The 21,290-nt window shown below is 37.6% G+C and overlaps 2 protein-coding genes across 3 annotated transcripts in view; one reads left to right on the top strand and one right to left on the bottom strand.

Moving 5' to 3' along the window:
• The first annotated feature begins 1,602 nt into the window (after positions 1–1,602).
• Positions 1,603–5,911, top strand: calml4a (calmodulin-like 4a). Of its 2 annotated transcripts, XM_077564048.1 has the most exons (5): positions 1,603–1,851; positions 1,948–1,978; positions 2,227–2,367; positions 2,954–3,142; positions 4,602–5,911. In XM_077564048.1, the coding sequence occupies exons 1-5, from the start codon at positions 1,849–1,851 to the stop codon at positions 4,697–4,699; spliced, it is 462 nt and encodes a 153-aa protein (XP_077420174.1). In that variant the 5' UTR covers positions 1,603–1,848; the 3' UTR covers positions 4,700–5,911. The 2 variants fall into 2 exon arrangements, with proteins under 2 accessions (XP_077420174.1, XP_077420173.1); XM_077564047.1 differs by having other exon boundaries at positions 1,846–1,978.
• Positions 5,906–21,290, bottom strand: part of adamts7 (a disintegrin-like and metallopeptidase (reprolysin type) with thrombospondin type 1 motif, 7) — an 83,793-nt gene continuing 68,408 nt past the window's right edge. Inside the window, 5 exon segments of the mRNA XM_077564044.1 lie at positions 5,906–8,523; positions 8,526–8,630; positions 15,208–15,370; positions 18,243–18,389; positions 18,772–18,945. Of these exon segments, the coding sequence (XP_077420170.1) occupies positions 8,489–8,523; positions 8,526–8,630; positions 15,208–15,370; positions 18,243–18,389; positions 18,772–18,945 (624 nt within the window). The 3' untranslated portion in view covers positions 5,906–8,488.

Below are 21,290 nucleotides of genomic sequence, written 5' to 3'. Positions count from 1 at the left end.
GGAAGGGTGTCCCGACTATTAACGATTGATTGCCCACCTCTCGAAATTCTGTTATAGCCATTATGTTTTTCTCGTTGCAAAATTATTTGACAGCATTGCTCGAATTACGTTTTCGACAGCACTCTGTTAAGGCCACCGGTGTATTCAACACCCGCTGTCCTGGCTGCTCACTGCAGTCATGACATCAATAATAATAATTTAAAAAAAGAATGGAATCTACAAAAATCAGTGATGTTGTGCGTTAGTATGAAGAATCATCCTTGTTACTGCATTTGTTTGGTTTTACAGCACAGTACATAGTAAATTCTAATGACTATTTAGAGTGGGACCAAAATAGACTAAGTTTTAGAGTAGGCAAATATTTACACTTGGAAGAGAGTAAAGTAAAGAATTGAAAAAAAAAAGTCACTCAAGGGTTAAGAAAGGAACTCACGACCTTCAGCTTGGGGCTTGGAGTTGGGAAGATTCCAGATGACACAGCAGGAGCTGAAGGTTGTGAGTTCGTTCTTCACCCCTTGGGTGACTTATTTTTTATTTAATTTTACTCTTTTCCAAGTGTAAATATTACTCTAAGACTGAGTCTATTTGGTGCCACTCTAAATAGCCACATTTACTCTACAGAAATTACTGTGTGATTAACTTTTTTCGTATACGAGTATGTGTGTTTACTGAAAATGCATCTCTTTGAATGACTTGATTGAAAGCATTTCAGACAGACTTGTACCTGTTTTGTTGAATTTTTACATCATTGAAATTGTGTTGAAACTGTAACTTGGGGAGACAAAAAGAAACCAATAAGCAAATGTACATTAAGACGACACACTTACCAAATGAAGTTAAACCAGCAAAATTAAGGCAGCTAACACTGTATTTCCTGTCAGTACTCTTATTTTGAAACTCGCCACTTCTGGTGCACTACTGAGCTGATTGACGCTAACTTGAAGAGAGCAACGGTAATCGTAGGATGCTTTCCCATCATGCTTTGTTGCTGTTACTAGTAACACTTTTTGTGTTTTGCCTCTTTCATGTGTTATTTTTGTGCAGACATGTTTAATGTAGTTATATTGTTATTGTTTCTATTTGTGGATTAAAGTTTTGCTACTTTTGGTATTAAATTATTGTAATTTGTTGACGCCCTTAGTAACATTAGCAGGTAATCAGTGCTATATATAATATAATGGCCTATGTAAGGAGCATTGGAGTAACAGTTGATTGACTATGAGACAGTCAACTAAAGGTGACGTGGATACTCTTTATTTACGGTCTCATTTCAAAACTAAAGTGTGGGCTGCTGCCTGTGCGATCTCAAATGAATTCACGTACCGAAATATAGGGTGGCCCACCGGGAATTGTCCCACCCCTCCAGATGGCCCAGACCAGGCCTGGACATCACTCCGTGCATCGGGCTTTATTTTGGCCTGTGGGACCTGCTGGAAGCAGCTGATGTGTAACCGAGGACATGGAAAAAGACTTCTGGACGGAAATTCCAGTCCACCATCTGAAGTCTCAGGAAAGGGAAGCAGTGCACCATTAAAACTGTATAGTGGACGACATCGGTTACAGTCCCTCTGTTTTGGCATACCGAGGGGGGGGGGGGGGGGTGGTGTTAGTGAACTTTTAATTAACTGCTTGTTGACCAGAATACTGCTGCTATCTTGTGTTGCTCTTGTCGCTCAGTTGGAAGGGAAAGGGTTCAACTGTTCAACACCTTGGATCTGGTATCTGCGTTTCCACAGCAACGCATATTAAATTACACACGGGCTTGGTGCTGTTGGACTTTGAACAGGTGGAGGGACAGACTTCAGGAAATTAATTTCTTCTTCCTGGAAAGCAACGTAACTACATCCAATGGTAAGAACACTTGTTTGTGTTAGGATTTGCAATTTCTTCGTTTTAAAACAACCGTTTTTGTGCTTTTATTTGACATTTTGTTATTTCATTCCACAGGCGAAATTCTTTACACCAGCTCAAATCAATGGTAAGACTTCTTGTGTCGCAAAGCTGCTTCCTTTCCCCATCATTCACAAAAAATTAAATGAAATGCTTGAATGGGATTTGCCAGTGTGCCTGTTTCATTGTGTGTTCCATTCAAATGATATAAATCAGCCTGCAGTGAAATGCAAATAATATGTGATGTCATCTACATCTTCAAAGTTACTATTACTTTCACTGTTTTTCTGATGATTACGTAAAGATAGTTAAACCACAACTACATTTTCCTTGCAGAGTTCAAGGAGTGCTTCTCATTGTATGACAAGAAACAAAAGGGAAGACTTGACGTCAAGGACCTGATCACAGTTATGCGCTGCCTCGGTACAAGTCCCACACTTGGTGAAATTGAAAGACATCTTCAAGTTCACAAAATTGGTAATTACACTTCCCCAAAATAATCCGAATGAATTGCATTTTCACTAGCCTAAACAATCCTATTTTGGATTAGCCCCTTAGTAGATGCCAACCTCTTGCATATGCCATATTTTATCATTAGGAGAAATTTGCTCAATTGCCACTGTTTAGTCAAAATCAGTTTTGTTGTTTTGGGGTCATCCTGTTAATGATGATCAAACCCTCTTCCTCGGTGGAGGCATTTAATTATATGGTTGATTAATCAGAATGTATTCCTCACAACATATCATTATATTCAATTTCCAATTTGAAAATGATTTAGATTAGTAGATGAAAATGACACACCAGAGCCTGAAAGCAGTACATTTTGTTTTGTGTGCAGAAAAAGGACTTAATTGGTGGAAGCAATTAAATTGTACTGACTTGCTGTGCAGAGGATGTTGTTTCACAATAAGCTTAGCAAAAACAACTGTACAGAAAAAGACTAGCGCTGTTTCAATTTCAAGCTTGTTTCATGGATATTCCACTTGAATTGTATTGATCAACTACATTGAATCGTATTGATCAACTACATTGAATCGTATTGATCAACTACATCATGTTTTAGAAAAGTCAGGGAGCTTGGACTTCTCGACATTCCTGACCATGATGCACCGGCAGATACAACAGGAAGACCCTAAGACAGAAATTCTTGAAGCCCTGAGGATGACAGACAAACAGAAGAAAGGATACATTCAAGCCTCGGAGCTGAGAGCCAAGCTCACTATGCTGGGAGAGAAACTTACTGTCAAAGAAGGTACGAAAAAGGCTCACTCACCACGACTAAGGAAAGAGTCTGCTCAAATACATGACAAAAAAAGTCAAGTGTTAATACACAAACACAAATAGACAGACTTCTCCCTTTGACGCAAGTGACATCCGGCAAAGGTGTGTTTTGTGTGTTTTGTAATCCTGTGATATCTGATAGACATGAGGAAGGAGCAAGATGACCTTTTTTTCTTCTTCTTCACATACACACAAGTTCATATGATGCTACAATAGAATACATGAAGTAATGAAAGAAATACGTTTCTAATTGTGTCAACCCGTACGTGACTGGAGCACTGTCACTGCTCTTAGGTAGTGTGACAACAGACAATGTAAGCAGATACCCTCATTACATACAGAATGAGCTGGTGATGATGTCGACCTAAAGATGTCCGCAGACCTTGCATACGCACGCCAACCCTTCCACCCTCCATAGTTATGTGCCGGCCAGTCGGATGAACCCACCCCCCCCCAAAAAAAAACAACCAAAACTATAATGATGATCGATAACAATAATAATATGAATATTAATAAATAAATAAATGTTAACTTCATGATGTATTAACACCAAATTATGTAAAATTAAACAAAAATAAATACACTTTGCTGAATTTTGCATTAGTTTGGTAAAAAAATACAGATGTTGCACTTTTTTGCGCATTATTATTATTTTTATTTTGCTACTAAAATGTACGTTATAATAAGGAAAAAAATATAGTTGCAGAATATTCACTGTTTTGGGTTTGTGTCAGCTAAAAACTAAAATATTAAGGTTTATTGCACACTCTGTGCTGTCAACAGAACACTAAGTCCAAAACAAAAACAAAAACAGAAACTGATTGCAGTGCAGTATACGTTCAAGTCAAAATACGCAGTTTACGTAAAGACAAAATCCCACTAGGTTATGTTGCAGCAGGAGGTTTAATCGTTATATTTTTGAACAGTGTACATTGTAAATGTCCCAGCATTAATACTTAAATATGTCAAGTAAAAAATATTTTACATAAAAAAATATTTTTTGTTAAGTTAAGTCAAGAAAGACAGTTTTATTTTTTAAATTATGAAAAAAACAAGTAGCCATTTATGTGAGTGAAATCCAGAAAATAAAAATAAATAAATATCATTATCTTTATTTCATTTAAAAAAACATGTATTGTTATTATTTAAGACATTTATTCTTAATTGCCACTGTTAAAAATGAACTTCCAATTAAGTCATTTTTATGCTGAGCAGGTTTGTCGGTATCTTGGCGTATTCCAAGAAATCACAACTGTTCAATATTCACTGGCTCATTCCAGAGGTCCTAAATAATACCAGTTGAGACGAGCCCTTTTTGACCATAAAGTAGCAGTATTTAGAAATTAATTTGCCTGGAAGCCATAGCAGTCTTTTGGCACATTCTTTGAAACTAGCTAACTCTTTTTTCTTTTTCTGTTTCCTTTTTGTAGTGGATGAGCTGTTCAAAGAGGCAAACATCAAGACGGGCGGAGTTGTTAACTATGAAGAGTTCATCGAAATAGTGACTTTGCCACCTGTTGATTATTGAGTTGAGCCTGCATGGCGAGGAATAAACGCTCACAGACGCTACTGCGTGCTGATTTAATTTCAACATTTTCATGATGTTTGCAAAAACATTCAAAGTTTTGTCAGTTTTGGGTCTATCGTGTTAAAATGAATCTCATTTTGGACATTCTTTTTGTAATTTTTAATCAAGCCTCAATGAATATTCTTACAAAGCATTGCCATCATCATTATCTAAATTAAAGGGTTTATTTCATAAAAGGAGTAAAGCAGCGTTTCCCAACCAGGACTACACGAGCACATTGCAGGGCATCCGTGAAAACATTTCATATTTGATATCCAAGATAAAGTAAATATTCTGTCATTACATAAGCCCGTCAATAAAATGGTATACGTACACTGCAACTTGCTATGCTGGGTAGGGAAGTTTTTGGTTCATGATACTTAGTTTTAAAAGCTTGTTTAAAAGGGACTAATTTAAGTAAGCTAAATTTTTTGTGACAAGACTTACACATAACAAAGGTTTTCATTTATTTGTATTCAACTTTTGTTTTTAATTCATGTATTTATTTTCAAGGTAACATATTATTTATTTTTTTATGTTTAATTTCAATTAAAAAATGACAATGCCTAAGAATTACGTAAAAAAAATAAAAAAAAGGAGATTTTTTTTCTTCTTAAGTATTTATTTTCAAGGTAACATATTCATTTATTTTTATGTTCAATTTCAGTTAAAAATATGACAATGCCCAATAATTAATTAAAAATATATAATTAAAATTAAGGAGATTTTTAATTTTTTTTTAATTTGTGGATTTATTTTCAAGGTAACATATTATAATTTTTTTAAATGTTTAATTCCAGTTAAAAATGACAATGCCCAATAATTAATTAAAAAAAAAAAATTTAAATAAGGAGATGAAAGAAAAATTATTTTCATATAACCATCAGTTCTGTTATGTTCTATTTTTGGCGCTCATCATCACGCAAGAGTGAGAGGTTTTTCTATGAATGTTGTAGAAATCATAATTTAAAAATGTAAACACAGACAGGGATTTATGAAAATAAAGCACCTTGCGCATGACTGATTTACCAGTGGGAAAACATCAATAGCAAGCAGAGCCAGTAGTCACGCTACTAAATCTACTAAATATGTGAATTGAATGTAATTAGGAGAATGTAATGTATTGTGTCATGTCATCAATGCATGCTTCACAAAAATAAAAAGCAGTGAGGGAAAACATTTTCTTTTTAATGCTCATTATCATTTCGTGGGTAAGACAAAGGTCACTGCATTTGTTAACAAGCAAAGACAATTGATTTTTGTGCTGAACACGGTTTCAAATGATGTTTCAATGTGGCAAAGCACGTACAATCTCAGCACACAGCTGTTAGTAACATTAGCACCTTTGCTAGCAGCAACACGCTAGCGGTTTAACAACATGACACATTGCCGTGTATCATCAGCATTGTTTAAAAGCTGTTGCTATGCAGGGCGGAAAAAATCCACTTTTAAAAAGTGTAGCACAGTTTTAAGTTAGCTACATTTCATTTGGTTTTGTTTGTTGGAATAACTGACTATAGACATGTTAATGTATAAGTAGCCCTTGCTGATAAAAAAATACATTAAACTACCAAATAAAATCTGATTGCTGTATGACATGTAATTATTGAAACTGTTACTTCAGACCTCAGCTGGTTGTTGATACCTGAGAAGTGCATACATTTCACTCAGATAAATCTTTTGACTTTTCAAGTGAAGTCAAAGTGAAGTTATAAAATACAATACAGTCATGTTCCCATTGATGGAATTATAGGTTCATTGCTGGCGATAAAGCTGTTTTGCTTCTTTCTTTTCAACAGTAAGTGTTTGATTTATGGCAGTTAGTTATCTCTAGACACAATATTGTGCATTTCTGCTTTATTATGCTGCATCAAAAAGCTTTTAGAGAAACTAACTGAAAGATAGCGCTTTTAGGCTTTGCAGTCGCCAATTTTTCTTTCAGAAAAGCATTCTAAAAAAAAAAGAGGGAAAAAAGAGAGGAAAAAACACTAACTATCCTACGTGTGACACTGTGCCTCAGGTTGTGGCGCTTTCAATGTAAAAAAGACCAAATAAAAACTGAAATATGATTCACAAAACCTACACATCTTATAGATAAAAAAAAAGCTGCATTTGATTGATACTTAATAGACTATCAAAAGTCCAGAATGAAATGAAAGGTAGAGTATTTAAATATTTAATAAAGGCACTGGGCCCGCCCATACCTCACCTGACTTGAGCCCATGTGCCCTCGAGCACCAAATGTCCTGCAGCCTCATTTTCTTTGCGGACATCACAGCATCCTTGAGAGATTTTTTTTTCTTTGAACACCATTGAGCATTCGTTTATTTTTATTCATTTTGATATTAAAAATGTGCACAGTAGATAAGGTATGAATTAACCTTGCACTGTCACTTGCACTGAGATTTGTATTGAGACCAGAGCACAGCTGTGACAATGTTGTAATTGAACACTAATTTAGAAACATATTTGATGTCAAATCAGCTGTTATGAAGGTTATAATAGAAACAATTTTGTGTTTCTCCTTTTATCACTGTGATTGTTTTCCAGCTACGGAGTATCACATCTGCTGTGAGTCGCCTTATGGTTTGCTGCACATGAGCTGTAATTAAGCGCTGGTAAACCGACACATATGGAATGTAAGCACCTGTCATTGTTTTATCTCACGCTTGCATATTTAATTTATACATTCATTTGTATTGTACCTGCTACCAAACACAAACGTTTATGTGTAGTTTCTGTTGTGGATATATATTTGATATCCTAAGCTGGCTATCTTCTGTAAGCCTTTTGTCAGTGACAGTTTTGCCATTCTGCCCAATATATTATCTACAAAGTGAAAGTAAGTATCTAAAATTCCTTCCATTACTGAACAGAGAAGCTAAGCAACAACGGCGTATTAGGGCCACGTATAAATATTTTGGCTTTCTTTTTAAGGGGGTGTGAATGGGTACGTAATATTCAGAGAAAAATAATCACAAATTTATGACAAATAAACTCTCAAATTTGCGACATTATAAAGTGGCACATGTGCGAGAAAAGAAACCTCACAAACTTACAAGAAATAAACTTATAACCCGTGGGCAGTATTTTATTTTGAAATGGCTTGGTCAGAACCATCAAAAAGCCCAAAACAGGTCACAATACCACCAAAAAACAAAAAAATCTCTTCTTTTCTAAATAATTTGCTATTATAATGTCTTAAATTTACGAGTTTATTTATCTATTTTTTTTGTTTATTTATTGTAAATTTATGAATATTTTTTTTAAAGGGGGTGGGGGGAGGTAATATTCAGAGAAAAAAATCTCACAAATTTATGACACATAAACTCAAATTTGCAATAGTATAAACTTGTTTTCTTTTCTTGCAAATTTGCCACTTTATAATGTCCCAAATTTGCGAGTATATTTATTTAATTTGAGGGTTTATTTATTATTTTAGTATTTTTTTTTTTTATATATATATAAGGGGGTGGGGGGGTTAATATTCAGAGAAACCCCGTCAAATTTACGACAAATAAACACTCAAATTTGTGACATTATTAAGTGGCAAATTTGCGAGAAAAAAACTCTTCTTTTCTCGGATATTTACCAATTATAATGTCACATACAAGTTTTTTTCTCTGAATATTACCCCCACCCTAAAAAAAATATACATACGTGGCCCTAATATGCAGTCGTACTAAGCAGACAGTCTGTCAAGGTGACAAAATCCAAACTTCATTGATGAGTTATTGCCTCGCTCTTGGCTCAGTGGTGGCTGGCGCTGCTGGGCCGGCCTGGTTGCAGGTTTTGCAACACTGCGCTCGCACGTTGGGCAACTGGCAACGTGCCAACCAGCGAAGAGTCTGACAGAAGCGAGATGTTAGACGATCGCGGAGACAAACCGCTCCTGTTTGGGGGACAGACACAGAGGTGATATTTGAGACCATCTGGCAGAAAATGTGGTAAAAAGTCAAAGCTTTAATGCATTTAGTGACCAGTGCAAAAAGCTGATTCAGTTTCATGAGTAGCTTTGCCAGATAACCGACTTTGGAACTTCCTGGGTCAAATGTAAGATTAAAAAAAACTTATGATCGATGCCATTTCTCTTTTTTGGTCTGTACCACTATCAGGAGCAAAGAAAACATCTGGATTTCTTCTTACTGAATTCTCCTCTGCTCAAGTTGCTGTAAAAGCAATTTTGACAATGTTTGAGTGGGAATGTGCACACTAAGTTAAGGGAAGTATTCTTCTTCTGATTTTCTGCACATTGAATTTGTATTAAATGACATATCATGTTTAGATTTCAGCCAAATATAAACAGTGGATCCTGAAGATTTGAATGTTTCATATGTCTTGCAGTTCGGATGTGATAAGGTTGGCTGTGATACAAAACACAAACCGAACCAACAGGAGGCATAAGCAAAGCGTTGCTGTACATTACTATTTTGTCATCTTTAGGTGGGGTTTGCTAAAGTATTAATGCGCACATATCTAGAGACTTGCTCAACGCTTTTATAATACAAGCTGGAACAAACCTAAGTAAAAAGCAGCATTCAAAATTGTGAAGAATTAAGAGATTTTTGTGTTAAATGACAGAGCCATTAATCAGCGCATGCAAAACGCTGTCACCTCTAATTGGCCGTTCGCTCGCAAATGCGAACCGTGCATGAGATAGACGTACACAAGCAAAGCAACGGCAAATAAAATAGCATTAGCATCTAGTAACTTACTTGATCCAGCTTGTATTATGATTGTATAGAGCAAGGTTCTGGTCCCGTACACATGCACGCGTGGTTGGGCTGGTCTAGGCCAAAATGCCAGGGCTAATTTTTGGTGCCAGTCCAGCCCTGCTTCACCATATATTAAGTCAAAAATGTTCTTTACAAACTTATATTCTATGCGTCACCACTAGTCTAAAAACAGTATTCTGATGATCTGTTTTTGTGTTTTTATCCATCTCAGGGGCAGCCATTTTGCCTTGTACTTAGAACTTACTGCCCACTGAAAATGACAGCTCAGGTAACGACTGTCACGGCTCACCTGTTTTCTGGGTTTGGTCATGTGACATTTGCACTAACTAAGCCCATTTCAGTGTACCGAGTCGTGGTTGAGGGCAGCCTGTCCACACTCATTTCTTTTGTGCAGAAAGAAAGTGGGTTTGGCTTGTCTTTTTGTTTGAGACGCCATAGAGAAGTACAGAACAACGCTTGACTTTTTAACACCTCCTCTAGAGATGAGCCCGATAATCATTCAACAAGACTGAGAGAATTCTCTCGTAATCATCCAGTTGTTGCTTTCAATGTCTTTTTGCCTCATTATGAAGTGGCAGACAGAGCTCAATAGGTATTCACAGAAACCTACTTGTGTCAAAAGTGCCTCCGTGGGGGCTCAGAAAAAAATAAAACAGCCCACGCTTTCAGATTCCAATATCTGAAGGCCATAGCGGGAGCCTAATGGCTTTAAAAGAAGACCACTCAAATATTTAACTGCAGTTCCTGAACTATTCTGAATGAGCCATTTTCTTCGAAGATAATGTAACACTTGAAAGTTATCTTGGATGCCATTATTCAAAGTACTTCCACATCTCTCCACATATTGGAGACATTTATACTATGTTTTATACAATAAGCTGCAAATGCTGTAACGTGATCAGTAGCGCTTTGGTGCAATGTAACAGACACCCAGGTCAGTAACTTGAGTATAAAATATACCGGTATATCATATACTGTAGGTACAGCACACAATTGTGGATTTGCAAATACAATTTCTATATAATACTAAACTAAGTACAATTTTTGCAGAAATTGTGTGGGAATGCTGAAAGCTGAATTCTTATGAAGTAAATTAAAATGATGTGAAAATGACAAAGTATTAATAGTGAAATAATTTGACAATAATTAGTATTCAATATTGCATTCATGCTAAAGAGTTGTCCAAGCGGTCTCTGAACCCAGGTCTTCTGGTTCGGCAAGCAATTGCTCAAACCATTGTGCCATTGCTGCTGCAGAAAAATCAGTGACATTGTATATAATTATCGTGAATACATCTGTATATACTGAAAGCTTGCGTTGAATTTGAATTGTGAATATAGAATGGAGTAAAAACTTAACAATGACAAATGACATCAAAAGTAATGGATGTGAAATAATTTGACAACGTTGAGTATTCAGTATTGCATTTGTACTAAAGAGTTGCCCAAGCGGGGCTTGAACCCAGGTCTTACGGTATGGCAGGCAACTGCTCAAAGTCAGTTGGTTAGCTTGTAATCACTTAGCATAATAGCCATGGATACATTTGCTATGTACAGTCGGAGGTGGGATTCAAACTCGCAACCTTCTGGTTACTGGACAATGCAATTTACCAAGCGCGCCACTGAGCAGTATCAGAGAGCTGGTAGAGAGAGTGGGCGTGGAAAGTGGGACTTCAATTTTTTTTCAATGTTAGTCCCAATGAAAATGAATGGGGAAAAGATGATATTAACATTAAATTGTGCGAGTACTGTAAGTAATGTCAAATCAGACGAAATATACCCCGGAAGGCGTGAATTTTTGAAGCAAGTTGAAATTTGAACGGTGTAAATCGAAAGTATTATGTGGGAGTTGTTTCAGGGCAAAAAAGTGTGAAGAATAAAAATCACAGTAACTACTCAATTAGAGCACTACAGAATGCTTTCTGACCGTCTTGATGTGCTATTCATCCAGCCATCCATCCATCCATGGGTGCTTGCCAGCCAATCAAAGTGCACATTCCACAAATTGACCAGTCAGATTCATACTCATAAGCAATTTAGAGTCGTGGGCTGGAGAAAAGTCATACAATCATAGGGAGAACATGGCCTATACAATTCAAATGTATCATCCAAAAGACATGTGTGTAACGTGGTGAGAATAAAATGTTGATTATCTAACAGGCGCGACAATCTAGGTCAACACCGCTCAGATTGTACATTGCACTCATTTGAATAGAGGCTGACTGTGGATCAAGACTTGTTCGCCAACTCACTCACTCCAACATTGAAAATAACATGCATACTGGGACTGGACATACAACTGTGGGTGGAGGCACTCCACTTGCTACTGATTCCAACCATGCAAGATTGTCATTAGTTTAAAAACAAACTACCAACATCTAACTTTTGTACTATAATGTATCAAATTTACAGAATGTTTAGTGTTGTCTTGCTTTTCTAGACATTGAATTAGCTGTTGAACATTCATGAAAAGTGATGAAATATGCAGTTAAGGATGTGAGCCAAAACACAATGCTTGATTTTCATATAAACATTTTTCAGTCTTTTGTAAGTTTACAATATTTCAGTGAGCACTATGGATTTGTCTTTTTTAAGAGACAACCCAATATGAAAACATCCACTGTAAATCTAAGCAACTGTAAACCATGAAATATGTTCTGATATTGTGGATTCAATGTGTATGCACATAATAAACGCTTGATTACATTAGCGGGCTGTAAAGGCACCAGCTGCAACTAAATATGTCTCATTTCCTGCGTATGTCTCTTCTCCTATTGGCTAGGCTTGACCCGCCTTGCCCATAATCATCCCTAGGGCTGCAGCAGGCCTAATATAGAACAGTAATCAACAAAGTGCAATGTGGAACATCGTCAATGGGTGATTTGAGTTGAGATGTTATGATGATGTAAAACAAGATCCGGAAGGAGCTAGTCATGTATCATTCATTGCAGCAGTCCACTGCTTTCAAACATGACACACTTCAATGTGTCACATTAAGGATCAGTTGTAACATCAACATACAGTATCGCTACAAAATTTCACACATTTATGTACATACTGAATTCCATTTTGGACTTATTTCTCATAAAGAAGCTCATTTAAAGAGATATTTAACTCATTGAGCCATCCAGCAGTAAAAAGTTAATATTTTGTCCAGAATTAATTTGATGAAGATATTATTTTTCATGTACAATTAATATCTTTAAAAGCACATTTTTCCACTTGTTGTCGACTGAAGATGACAACACCTGTGCTGAAAAAATAGGTAACGACCAATCACGGCTTACCTGTTTTCTGGGTTTGGTCAGCAAATTAAGACATGATTGGTTGTTACCTGTTTCCTCAGTACAGGTGATGTCATCTTCAGTCAACAGCAAGTAGAAAAATTTGTTTTTAAAGGTATTAGCGTATTTTTCGCACTATAAAGGCGCATCAGATTATAAGGCGCACATAGGCAATTGGCTTATATATATATATATATATATATATATATATATATATATATATATATATATATATATATATATATATAAAAACACAACAACAACAACCTTTTTTCCATATATAAGGCGCACCGCATTATAGGGCGCATAAAATAGAAGCTACTGCAGTGGCTGGGGTTGCGTTTAGCATCCACTAGCTGCGCTAAAGGGAATGTCAACAAAACAGTCAGATGAGTTAATCAGTCAATATTTATTACCGGTAATACAATACAAACCAGTGTTCTGACAACTCTGTTTACTCCATAAACAAGTTACTGGTAGTGCAGTCACAATATGTCACAATAACTCAATAACTCAACATTGTTCAATCGTTAATATCCATATTTACAATATCTCCCAGCCTTGTTCAGGTGTGGGACTACCGTTCTAACCGCTGGCGACGCCCCCTGACTACAGAAGCTGTACTTAACCAATATTGATCCACATATAAGGTGCATCGGATTATAAGACGCACGTCGGTTTTTGAGAAAATTAAAGGCTTTTAGGTGCACTTTATAGTGCGGAAATTACGGTAATTGTTCATAAAAATAATGAAGTTATCATAGTAAAGCTACTGAAGTTGAATATTAAATTTTGAATCGCTACTGCCACCTGCTGACAAAAAATGAAACTGCACATATCTTTCGTCACATGCACATACCTTTCGTCACATACACAACGCGCACACAACGTCACAACCGCGGGAAATTTTAACCCAAATCAAGTCTGAAAACTATTGGCCAGAGGCTTGCAGGAGTCCCCATTGTGTACAGCTAAGGCGTTAATCTGCTAATTAGAAGACATTTCAGTCATAAACAGTCAAATAAAAAGGCTACTGTAAAGATATTTTTGGGAAAAAAAGTTCCATATTGCAACTTTAATTATAGACAAAATATCTTCTTACTGTTGAAAATGGCTCAATGAGTCAAGTATCCCTTTAAAGACCCTAATTTGCATAAATTGACGCAAAATCTATATATTTTTAATGGGACGAACAAATTTTTTTTTTCAAAAGGAAAACAATGAAGCTAGCTAAGCTTATTACCATGATGTTCTAAACGGCGTCACATGCCCTAAAATGCTTGACTGAAATTGCACAAATAAAACATTATTCACAAGAAGAGCCTTGTTGGGAATAGAAAAGTTCATCAATTGTATTCTTGTGAATTAATTAATCTGTTATGGAGGTTTTTTTGAAGCGTTTGAAGTGCTTATTCCACGTCTTTATTTTCTTTTTTTGAGAAGACTCCAACACAATGACAGCCAATTGTCACGTTGCTACTTTGGTCATTGTGACACGTGTGCCGTCCATGTGAGTCAGGAACTCATGCCACTTTGATTATTGAGTGCTGCTGCCAGTCATTTCTTCCTTCCCTACAAATGTAACCTCCTGCAGGGATAACAATGGTGCAATCAGCAACCAATCGTTCTTTCACAAAACTACGGCCGTTTTGTGCCAGTAGTTTGACAATATGATTGAAAATTACAATTGTACAAACCCCAATCTCCGCCGAGTTGAGATGTTGTATGAAACTTAAATAAAAACAGAATGCAATGATTTGACTGTGGACTCATCAGACCACGGATAATTTTTCCAACTTGTGTCAGTCCATCTCAGAAGATCTTGGTCCCAGAGGTATGACAGCATTTCTGCGTGTTGTCAATATATGACTTTCGATTTGCGTTTAAACTTGGATTTGTGAGTGTAGCGACAAACTGTGTTAAGTGTCAATGAAGTGGTTCTGAGCACACGCGGCAATAACCTTCACAAAACCGTTTTGTTATTCAAATACCAGGCAGGAGGTCTAGAGGACTCACCCTTGTGAGGACAAGCGGTTAAGAAAATGGATGGACGGATGGATGGATGGACCTTTTTCATTTTAAAATGACTAATGTAATAAATCTTGTTTGCTCCAAAAGGAACGTACATAATTCTAGTGTTTCAAATAATTTTATTTGTCCACAGCCCCCCGCACCCCCCACAACCCCCATCCACCCCCGCCATCCACCACAACCCAGCCCCAGCCACCCCCAGCAACCCCCCCCCCCCCCCCCCCAGCCACCCGTAACCAAGCCGCCGCCCCCCCGACCACACCCCCACCAACCACAAGTTATGCAAATTCAGTTGAAGGTTAGTTCAGTAATTATACTAAATTGCACTTAAATGTCGGTTATAAAACACAAAAACCATCAAGAGTTGACCAAATTATAAATCACGTGGGCATTACGTGTAATTCAAGTCATTTTCTCACCGGAAAGGTCCTTGTGACACTCATCCAAGTTACACTTCCGTGTGCTGGCCGGTTGCACCGCATGGTCACACTGAGTTTGATCCACCTCTTCTTCGGTCTCAGCTTTAGTGTTAACGCACTTGATGAGTCGCCGCTGGACTCCACCGGCACAGGAGGCCGAACACTTGAATGGAGAATTTGTCACTCATTACTTGCACATAATGCACTTCAAAGGTTGCAGAAAGTAATTAAAGTGCACTGGTAAGTGCTTGGTTATATAGATAATGGCGTTGATGCGGCTTCACTGTTTGTCATGATTTGAGGCAGTTTCGAGTTTGGTTTAAGATGCAGATATGAGGAAAAAGAGAGATTTCTTTATATACTGTATGTATGGCAGCCATTGCATTCCAGTATCTGTTGAATTCCTTTCACAAATCACATACATCTCATGCATACTATGAAAGTTGGTGGAGGACTTCAGCAAGACTGGAATCAAAACATTTGGTCGGCCACTATTTTTTCTGGAATGTAATCACATTTTTGCTCATTCTGAACCCGTATGATTCTCAGTGGTGGTTGTCAGTGGCTCTGCTGATGTGCCTCTGGGATTAAGATGGCTGTGAAAAGGCCTTTGTGTGCGCCCTGGTATAAGGAGTCATGTGGGGAGGTAACAGAATGAGCAGTGATTGGGAAAGAAGTCATAATGGATGGTGAGTGTGTGCGTGTCATGCCACAAAATCATACAAGGCTGAATGATGCAGCTGTTTTGGTGCATTCACTTGCGCCATTCGGGGATCAAAATGGTTCCAATGGGTAAAACACGTTTAGCATATGTTTACTTGTATGTCTGAGTCATGTCTGTTCAATCTCATTTATTATATGTTGTTGCTAGAGGATTAAAGTCATAGTAATGTTCAGGGGTGTTAGAAAAAAAACGATTCGGCAATATATTGCGATATTACAGCGCACAATTCTCGAATCGATTCGATATGCGGCCGAATCGATTTTTGAACATCAATTTTTTATGAGAATATTCAACAAAACGTCTTACTTAGGATAGGTTTGGATTCACACATTAAGCATGGAAGAATGTTATATTAATAGAAGATTAAGCCTTAATATTTTATTTCAGTGCTGTTCAAACAAAGTTTGTTAAATGCAGTGATTCAGTTATAAGCCTGAATTTTCCGATAAATAAATACATTTTCCTACAAATCTTACAGTGTACATGAGCACGTTTACTGATTAGTATTTTCTCAATTTGAGTTTAAAAAAATCGCTATAATCAATTTATAGATTCGCATCGGGATTAATCGGTATCGAATCGAATCGTGACCTATGAATCGTGATATGAATCGAATCGCCAGGTACTAAGCAATTCACACCCCTATAATGTTGGTAGCACATTACGAAGTAGCACTTTACCCTAAAATAAACACATTTTAGAATAATGACTAATCTAAGGCGTTACTTACTCTCCTAGTGATCTTACGAAATGTGCCGAGGTGGAGTCTGTGGACTGGGCCAATCGGGGGTTGGTTCTGGGCCGCTAATTGGATTTTCTTTTAAAACGCAATAAAGACTTTCTTTTTCAAACAGGCCTATCATTATTAATGGATATATAATTATTATATTATAAAGCACTTTGTGATGTTTGTCTTTAAAGAGTAATATAAATAAAGTTGACTTACTTACTAGTACATGTGTCGGCACAGTTGACTGAAAATATTGATGCTTCATGGGGCTTCATCTCACCATTACTACTTTTTCCCTACAGGTACTCTTTAAATGCCCCTGATAGTTACTTTATAGAATACCTACGCTTCTACATACAGTAAGTCAAATCAGTATTTCGAAGACAGAGGCATTTTAAAGGGTGGAATTGTGGAGTGTGACGTCATGTTCGTCCTTGCGGACATAATAGTGTTGTGTTAGCGAGCGTATGACACAATCAGGATGGAAACAAAAAAAAAACAAAAAAAGAGATTTCAGTTTCGAGCACAGCCCGAAATCTAGCTCAGACTTCGAGAAAATTGAAAAAACGAAGCGTTTATTCGAGCGCACATACTCACACGCGCACCATGCACGAGCTTGACCAGCTGATTAATCCAGGTGTGCCTGACCTCAGTAACCACGACGACAATGGCCAGACACACCCAGATTAATCAGTTTGTCCAATCATGAAAGACAGGAAATGAAGGAGTGGTATTGAGTTCAGGAAGTAGTGGATTTGTGCAAAGAGCCCATTGGTCTATTTATTTAGTAATTGTAGCATAATGCCTAGAAGGCTGAAAATGGGAAAAGAAAAGGAGCTACAGCAAGCAGTCAAGGGAAGACTCTCTCTGCTGAAATCAAAGACGCATGAAGATGAAAGGTCAGACTCAGAGTCAAGGTCAGAGAGCATCCTGTTAACTAGAGTTAAGCACATTTTAAAGGTCCCATTTTAATATTGATTTGCACCTTCAGGTTAGTTGTAATGAAAAAAAAAATTGTAAGTAGTTTGTACTAAATCAGCAGGCATGAAGCTATTACTAGCTAAATTATTAGCTATTATTTTGTAAAAACCATAACTGTAAGTTACTTCTATGGAACAAGTCTTGCAGTCATGTTGCCCTAATAGGCTGTTATTAAAACTAGCTGTGGGGTATTATTAATTATTATTATGTGTGTGTAATGTTTATTTAAAAACTTGTATTGACATTTCCGAACATCCGGGCATTTTTGACATGTCCCCAATGCAACACAATGCAAATGCTTCCTTTATACGGTGAAAACAAACGGCAGATCGTAATGCTTTTTTTTGCCTGTGACTGTCATACAAACGACATCTCATCAGATTTTGAAATCCTCACAAATCAAATGACAACAATCCAAAGTCCAACGCTTTTCAATGAGCAGATAGATTTCGTTCACCAAATTGACGGCCATCTTGACTTGTGACGTCATCTCGGTATTGTCAGTAAGGCATATTCGTTGTGGACTAAAGTGCCCCCCCCCCCCTCCCCAAAAATCTCTGTGCATGCCACTGATACTGTGTGTGTTCTAATGGAGTTTACCTGTCCCCAAGATCCAGTTAGCCACTGAGCACAAGGCTGAGTATTACAGGGATGAATGCTGCTGGGCTTAAGCTCAGGGTCACAAAGGTCCTCCTGTGGGCAGGTGACAAGTCGTTGCTGTCCTCCACCTCCACAAATCTCTGAACACTGAACTCAACACACACACACAATAACAGCTATGAAATATGGTGGACACACTAGGTGAGAACCTTCATACAGTCTATAAATGAAACGAACAGGTGACCTTCACAGACACCCTGTAATAGTTTCTATTTGTCGTTAGGTGGGTGAAAAAGCAAACCGAGACCTTTAAGCAAACCGTCTTCGACATTATATGGAGAGAAACATGTTAGCTTGCATTCAGCCTCGCAGCATGCAGTAAAACGGATCACAAAATGTCAAGCAGACTTAAAAGTGACGTGATGGCACTTTGTCAGAAACGATCTATTTCAAAAACCTCCCCGTAAGGCAAGCAGAGTAGGTGGTGCAAGAGGAGCAAATATCTTCAATTAAGAGCTATGTTAAGCACCTGCCCCCAGGAAGAAGTGGACCAGTCCAGACATGGCTGAAGGTTACAGGGCGTTTGGCTTTGTGGCCTGGTAGACATCGCCCGACAGTGGAAAGGTCGTAGAGGTCTGTGATCCCTCATGTCGAAACACTGGACTTCTCGGGATTTCGTACCATCCCCACAATTCCTGGAGCACTGCAAAAAGATTTGCATTCATACGCATTCAAGAGTGTCTTCTAAAAGTATCTGTTTCTTAAGTGGGCTTATGCAATATTTGGTTGCTCGTTTTTATAAATGTATTTTTTATTTTTAAAGCCCCTCTGGCTCTGCTTGAAGCATTTATTAATTTCAATGAATACATAAATAGGCATCGATATACCTTGCAGCTCTAAGTTTCAGTTCACTGAAATTTCCAGCAACAAGCGCGCAATGGCGAATGGTTAGAACTGGGATTGGCTATTAAATGAGAGCAATATATCAATATTGCTGGCGATGAGTGGACATTGAACATGCATGTATGCACAAGCCTTTAAGGCATTATGTATGGCCAGAGGGCCACATTGAGTCATTGACTGGCCCTCAAGTCAAAAATAAATAAATGGACAAAAAAAACTATGCAATCCTTTTATTGTGTGAAGACTGAGGCCTTCACACATGCTATTCCTATTCTTTATTATTTTTCTTCAACTTAATATTATTGCTCCCATTTTTGACATACATTTACTTTCACATAAATCATCCAAATCACTTCATTCCAATTTCATTGTGTTTTAAATATTCATTCCATGAGGGGTACTGTTTTTCTCATTCCAAACATTCACAGTTTTAACACAATTCCACATTTTCACCCCAAAATGTCCCATTCATTTCCAATATTCAATAATTTGCTCCCATTTAAAATTCAAAAAGTTCCGCTCATTCAATTCACCTTGAGATCCATTTTCAACATTCCATAAATTCTCACATAGTAAAAATTCCACATTAACTCTTTGACTGCCAGACGTTTTCAGAAACGGGTTGTCGCCTGTGCCAGCCGATTTAAGCATTTTGACTGATCTTTCAAGGTCCACAGAAAATGTTGTGTTTGGACTATGGAAACACACATACTACCAAATGAAAGATTAAACTCTCATCTTTCATCTTGTTTCTACCTTATTCCGTCCTTCAGTAATCAACAATAGAAAATGGTTAATTTCACCGAAATGCTCTGTTTTGAAACAAAAAGCGGAGAAAAAGAGCTTTTTGTGAAACGATGTTATTTCATGCACTCTAGTGAATTGTACACTTCTTTTTGTCCATGAATGATGCCACAAACACCTAAATAGTGCTTTACTTCTGTAAAACGCTATCACCAACAATGAAAAAGTGTTTTTAGATTGCAAAATACGTTTATTTCCATTCAACAGTGTAACATTTTGACCAAACAATTTCGCAAACTATTTACAAATGTGTGCAACTGTGGTACTATTTACAATTATGTGGATGTTTCAAATACAGTTTTTCTTTTTGTAACGCTCCCCTGCGTGCAAGGAGACGGAGCAGGATTTGCACAACAGATACGTTTCACTTCGATTGTCCATTTCGCGTGCAGACGTTACACTTTCTTGACGGCCTTTTTTTCCCGGGGAATAGCAAGTAGCAGACTGTACCCACTCCTCCGATGAATATGCATTGGACTCGGGGCACTCTACGTCGTGCGATTGAACGTCCGCCTGAGCGTGCTCGGTTGTGCTCCGCGTTTTCCGGTGTTAGCATCAGCTAGCCCGTGAACCTTTATGACGTCGTCATAGCCGCCGCGTCAGCGCTTCTAACTTCGGCGTCAACCTCGGAGTCACCATCATCATCATCGATGATGATTATCGTCGTCATCAATGTGCTCTTTAGCGTTGGTCGATGCTTTTCGTCTTTGAAAAAAACTGCTCGAGCGTGAGCTGCTTGCAACCGGTCGCCATGTTCTCTTCCCTTCCCCAGCCATTGTCCCCTCTAGCTCCGCCTCACGTCTTCTACTGACGCCTACCCAATCTTGTCAAAAGAGAGTCATTGCTGCCATCTAGGGGCCAAAAATAGTCATTAGGCTAACTAGATCTGCTTGAAACTTTCACCACAGCTGGCCAAGGCTTTCCTCCACCAGTTTCAAAAAAAAAAAAAATAATAAAAAATTGGATGACGTCTTTTAACGTCATTGGCGGCCCTCCGTAGGTTTTTACTTGGCAGTCAAAGAGTTAATCACCAAAATATTGCACATTTTCCACCCATAACCCTAACCTTATTCATTTTCAAGGAGAGTGTTATGGTTCCCCATTGATTTCCAATGGCACATTTAACGTTGCACATTTACCATCGTTCCATATTGAAATTCAAAACATACAGCTCAGTTCAGTTCACCTTGGGGATGGTTTTTCAACATGCCAAAAGCTACTATTCACCAAACATTCTACATATTCATCATTAAAATTTCACCATTATCATTTCACCTAATTCTGCCGCATTCTATATCATTCAACATCATTGCATAATGCATAGCATTCGGTCTTTCAATG

The sequence above is a fragment of the Vanacampus margaritifer genome, chromosome 4 (genome assembly GCF_051991255.1).
Source record: "Vanacampus margaritifer isolate UIUO_Vmar chromosome 4, RoL_Vmar_1.0, whole genome shotgun sequence".
Taxonomy (NCBI): domain Eukaryota; kingdom Metazoa; phylum Chordata; class Actinopteri; order Syngnathiformes; family Syngnathidae; genus Vanacampus; species Vanacampus margaritifer.
Note: the sequence above shows the minus strand (reverse complement) of the source record. Positions and strands in the feature narration are given on the sequence as shown.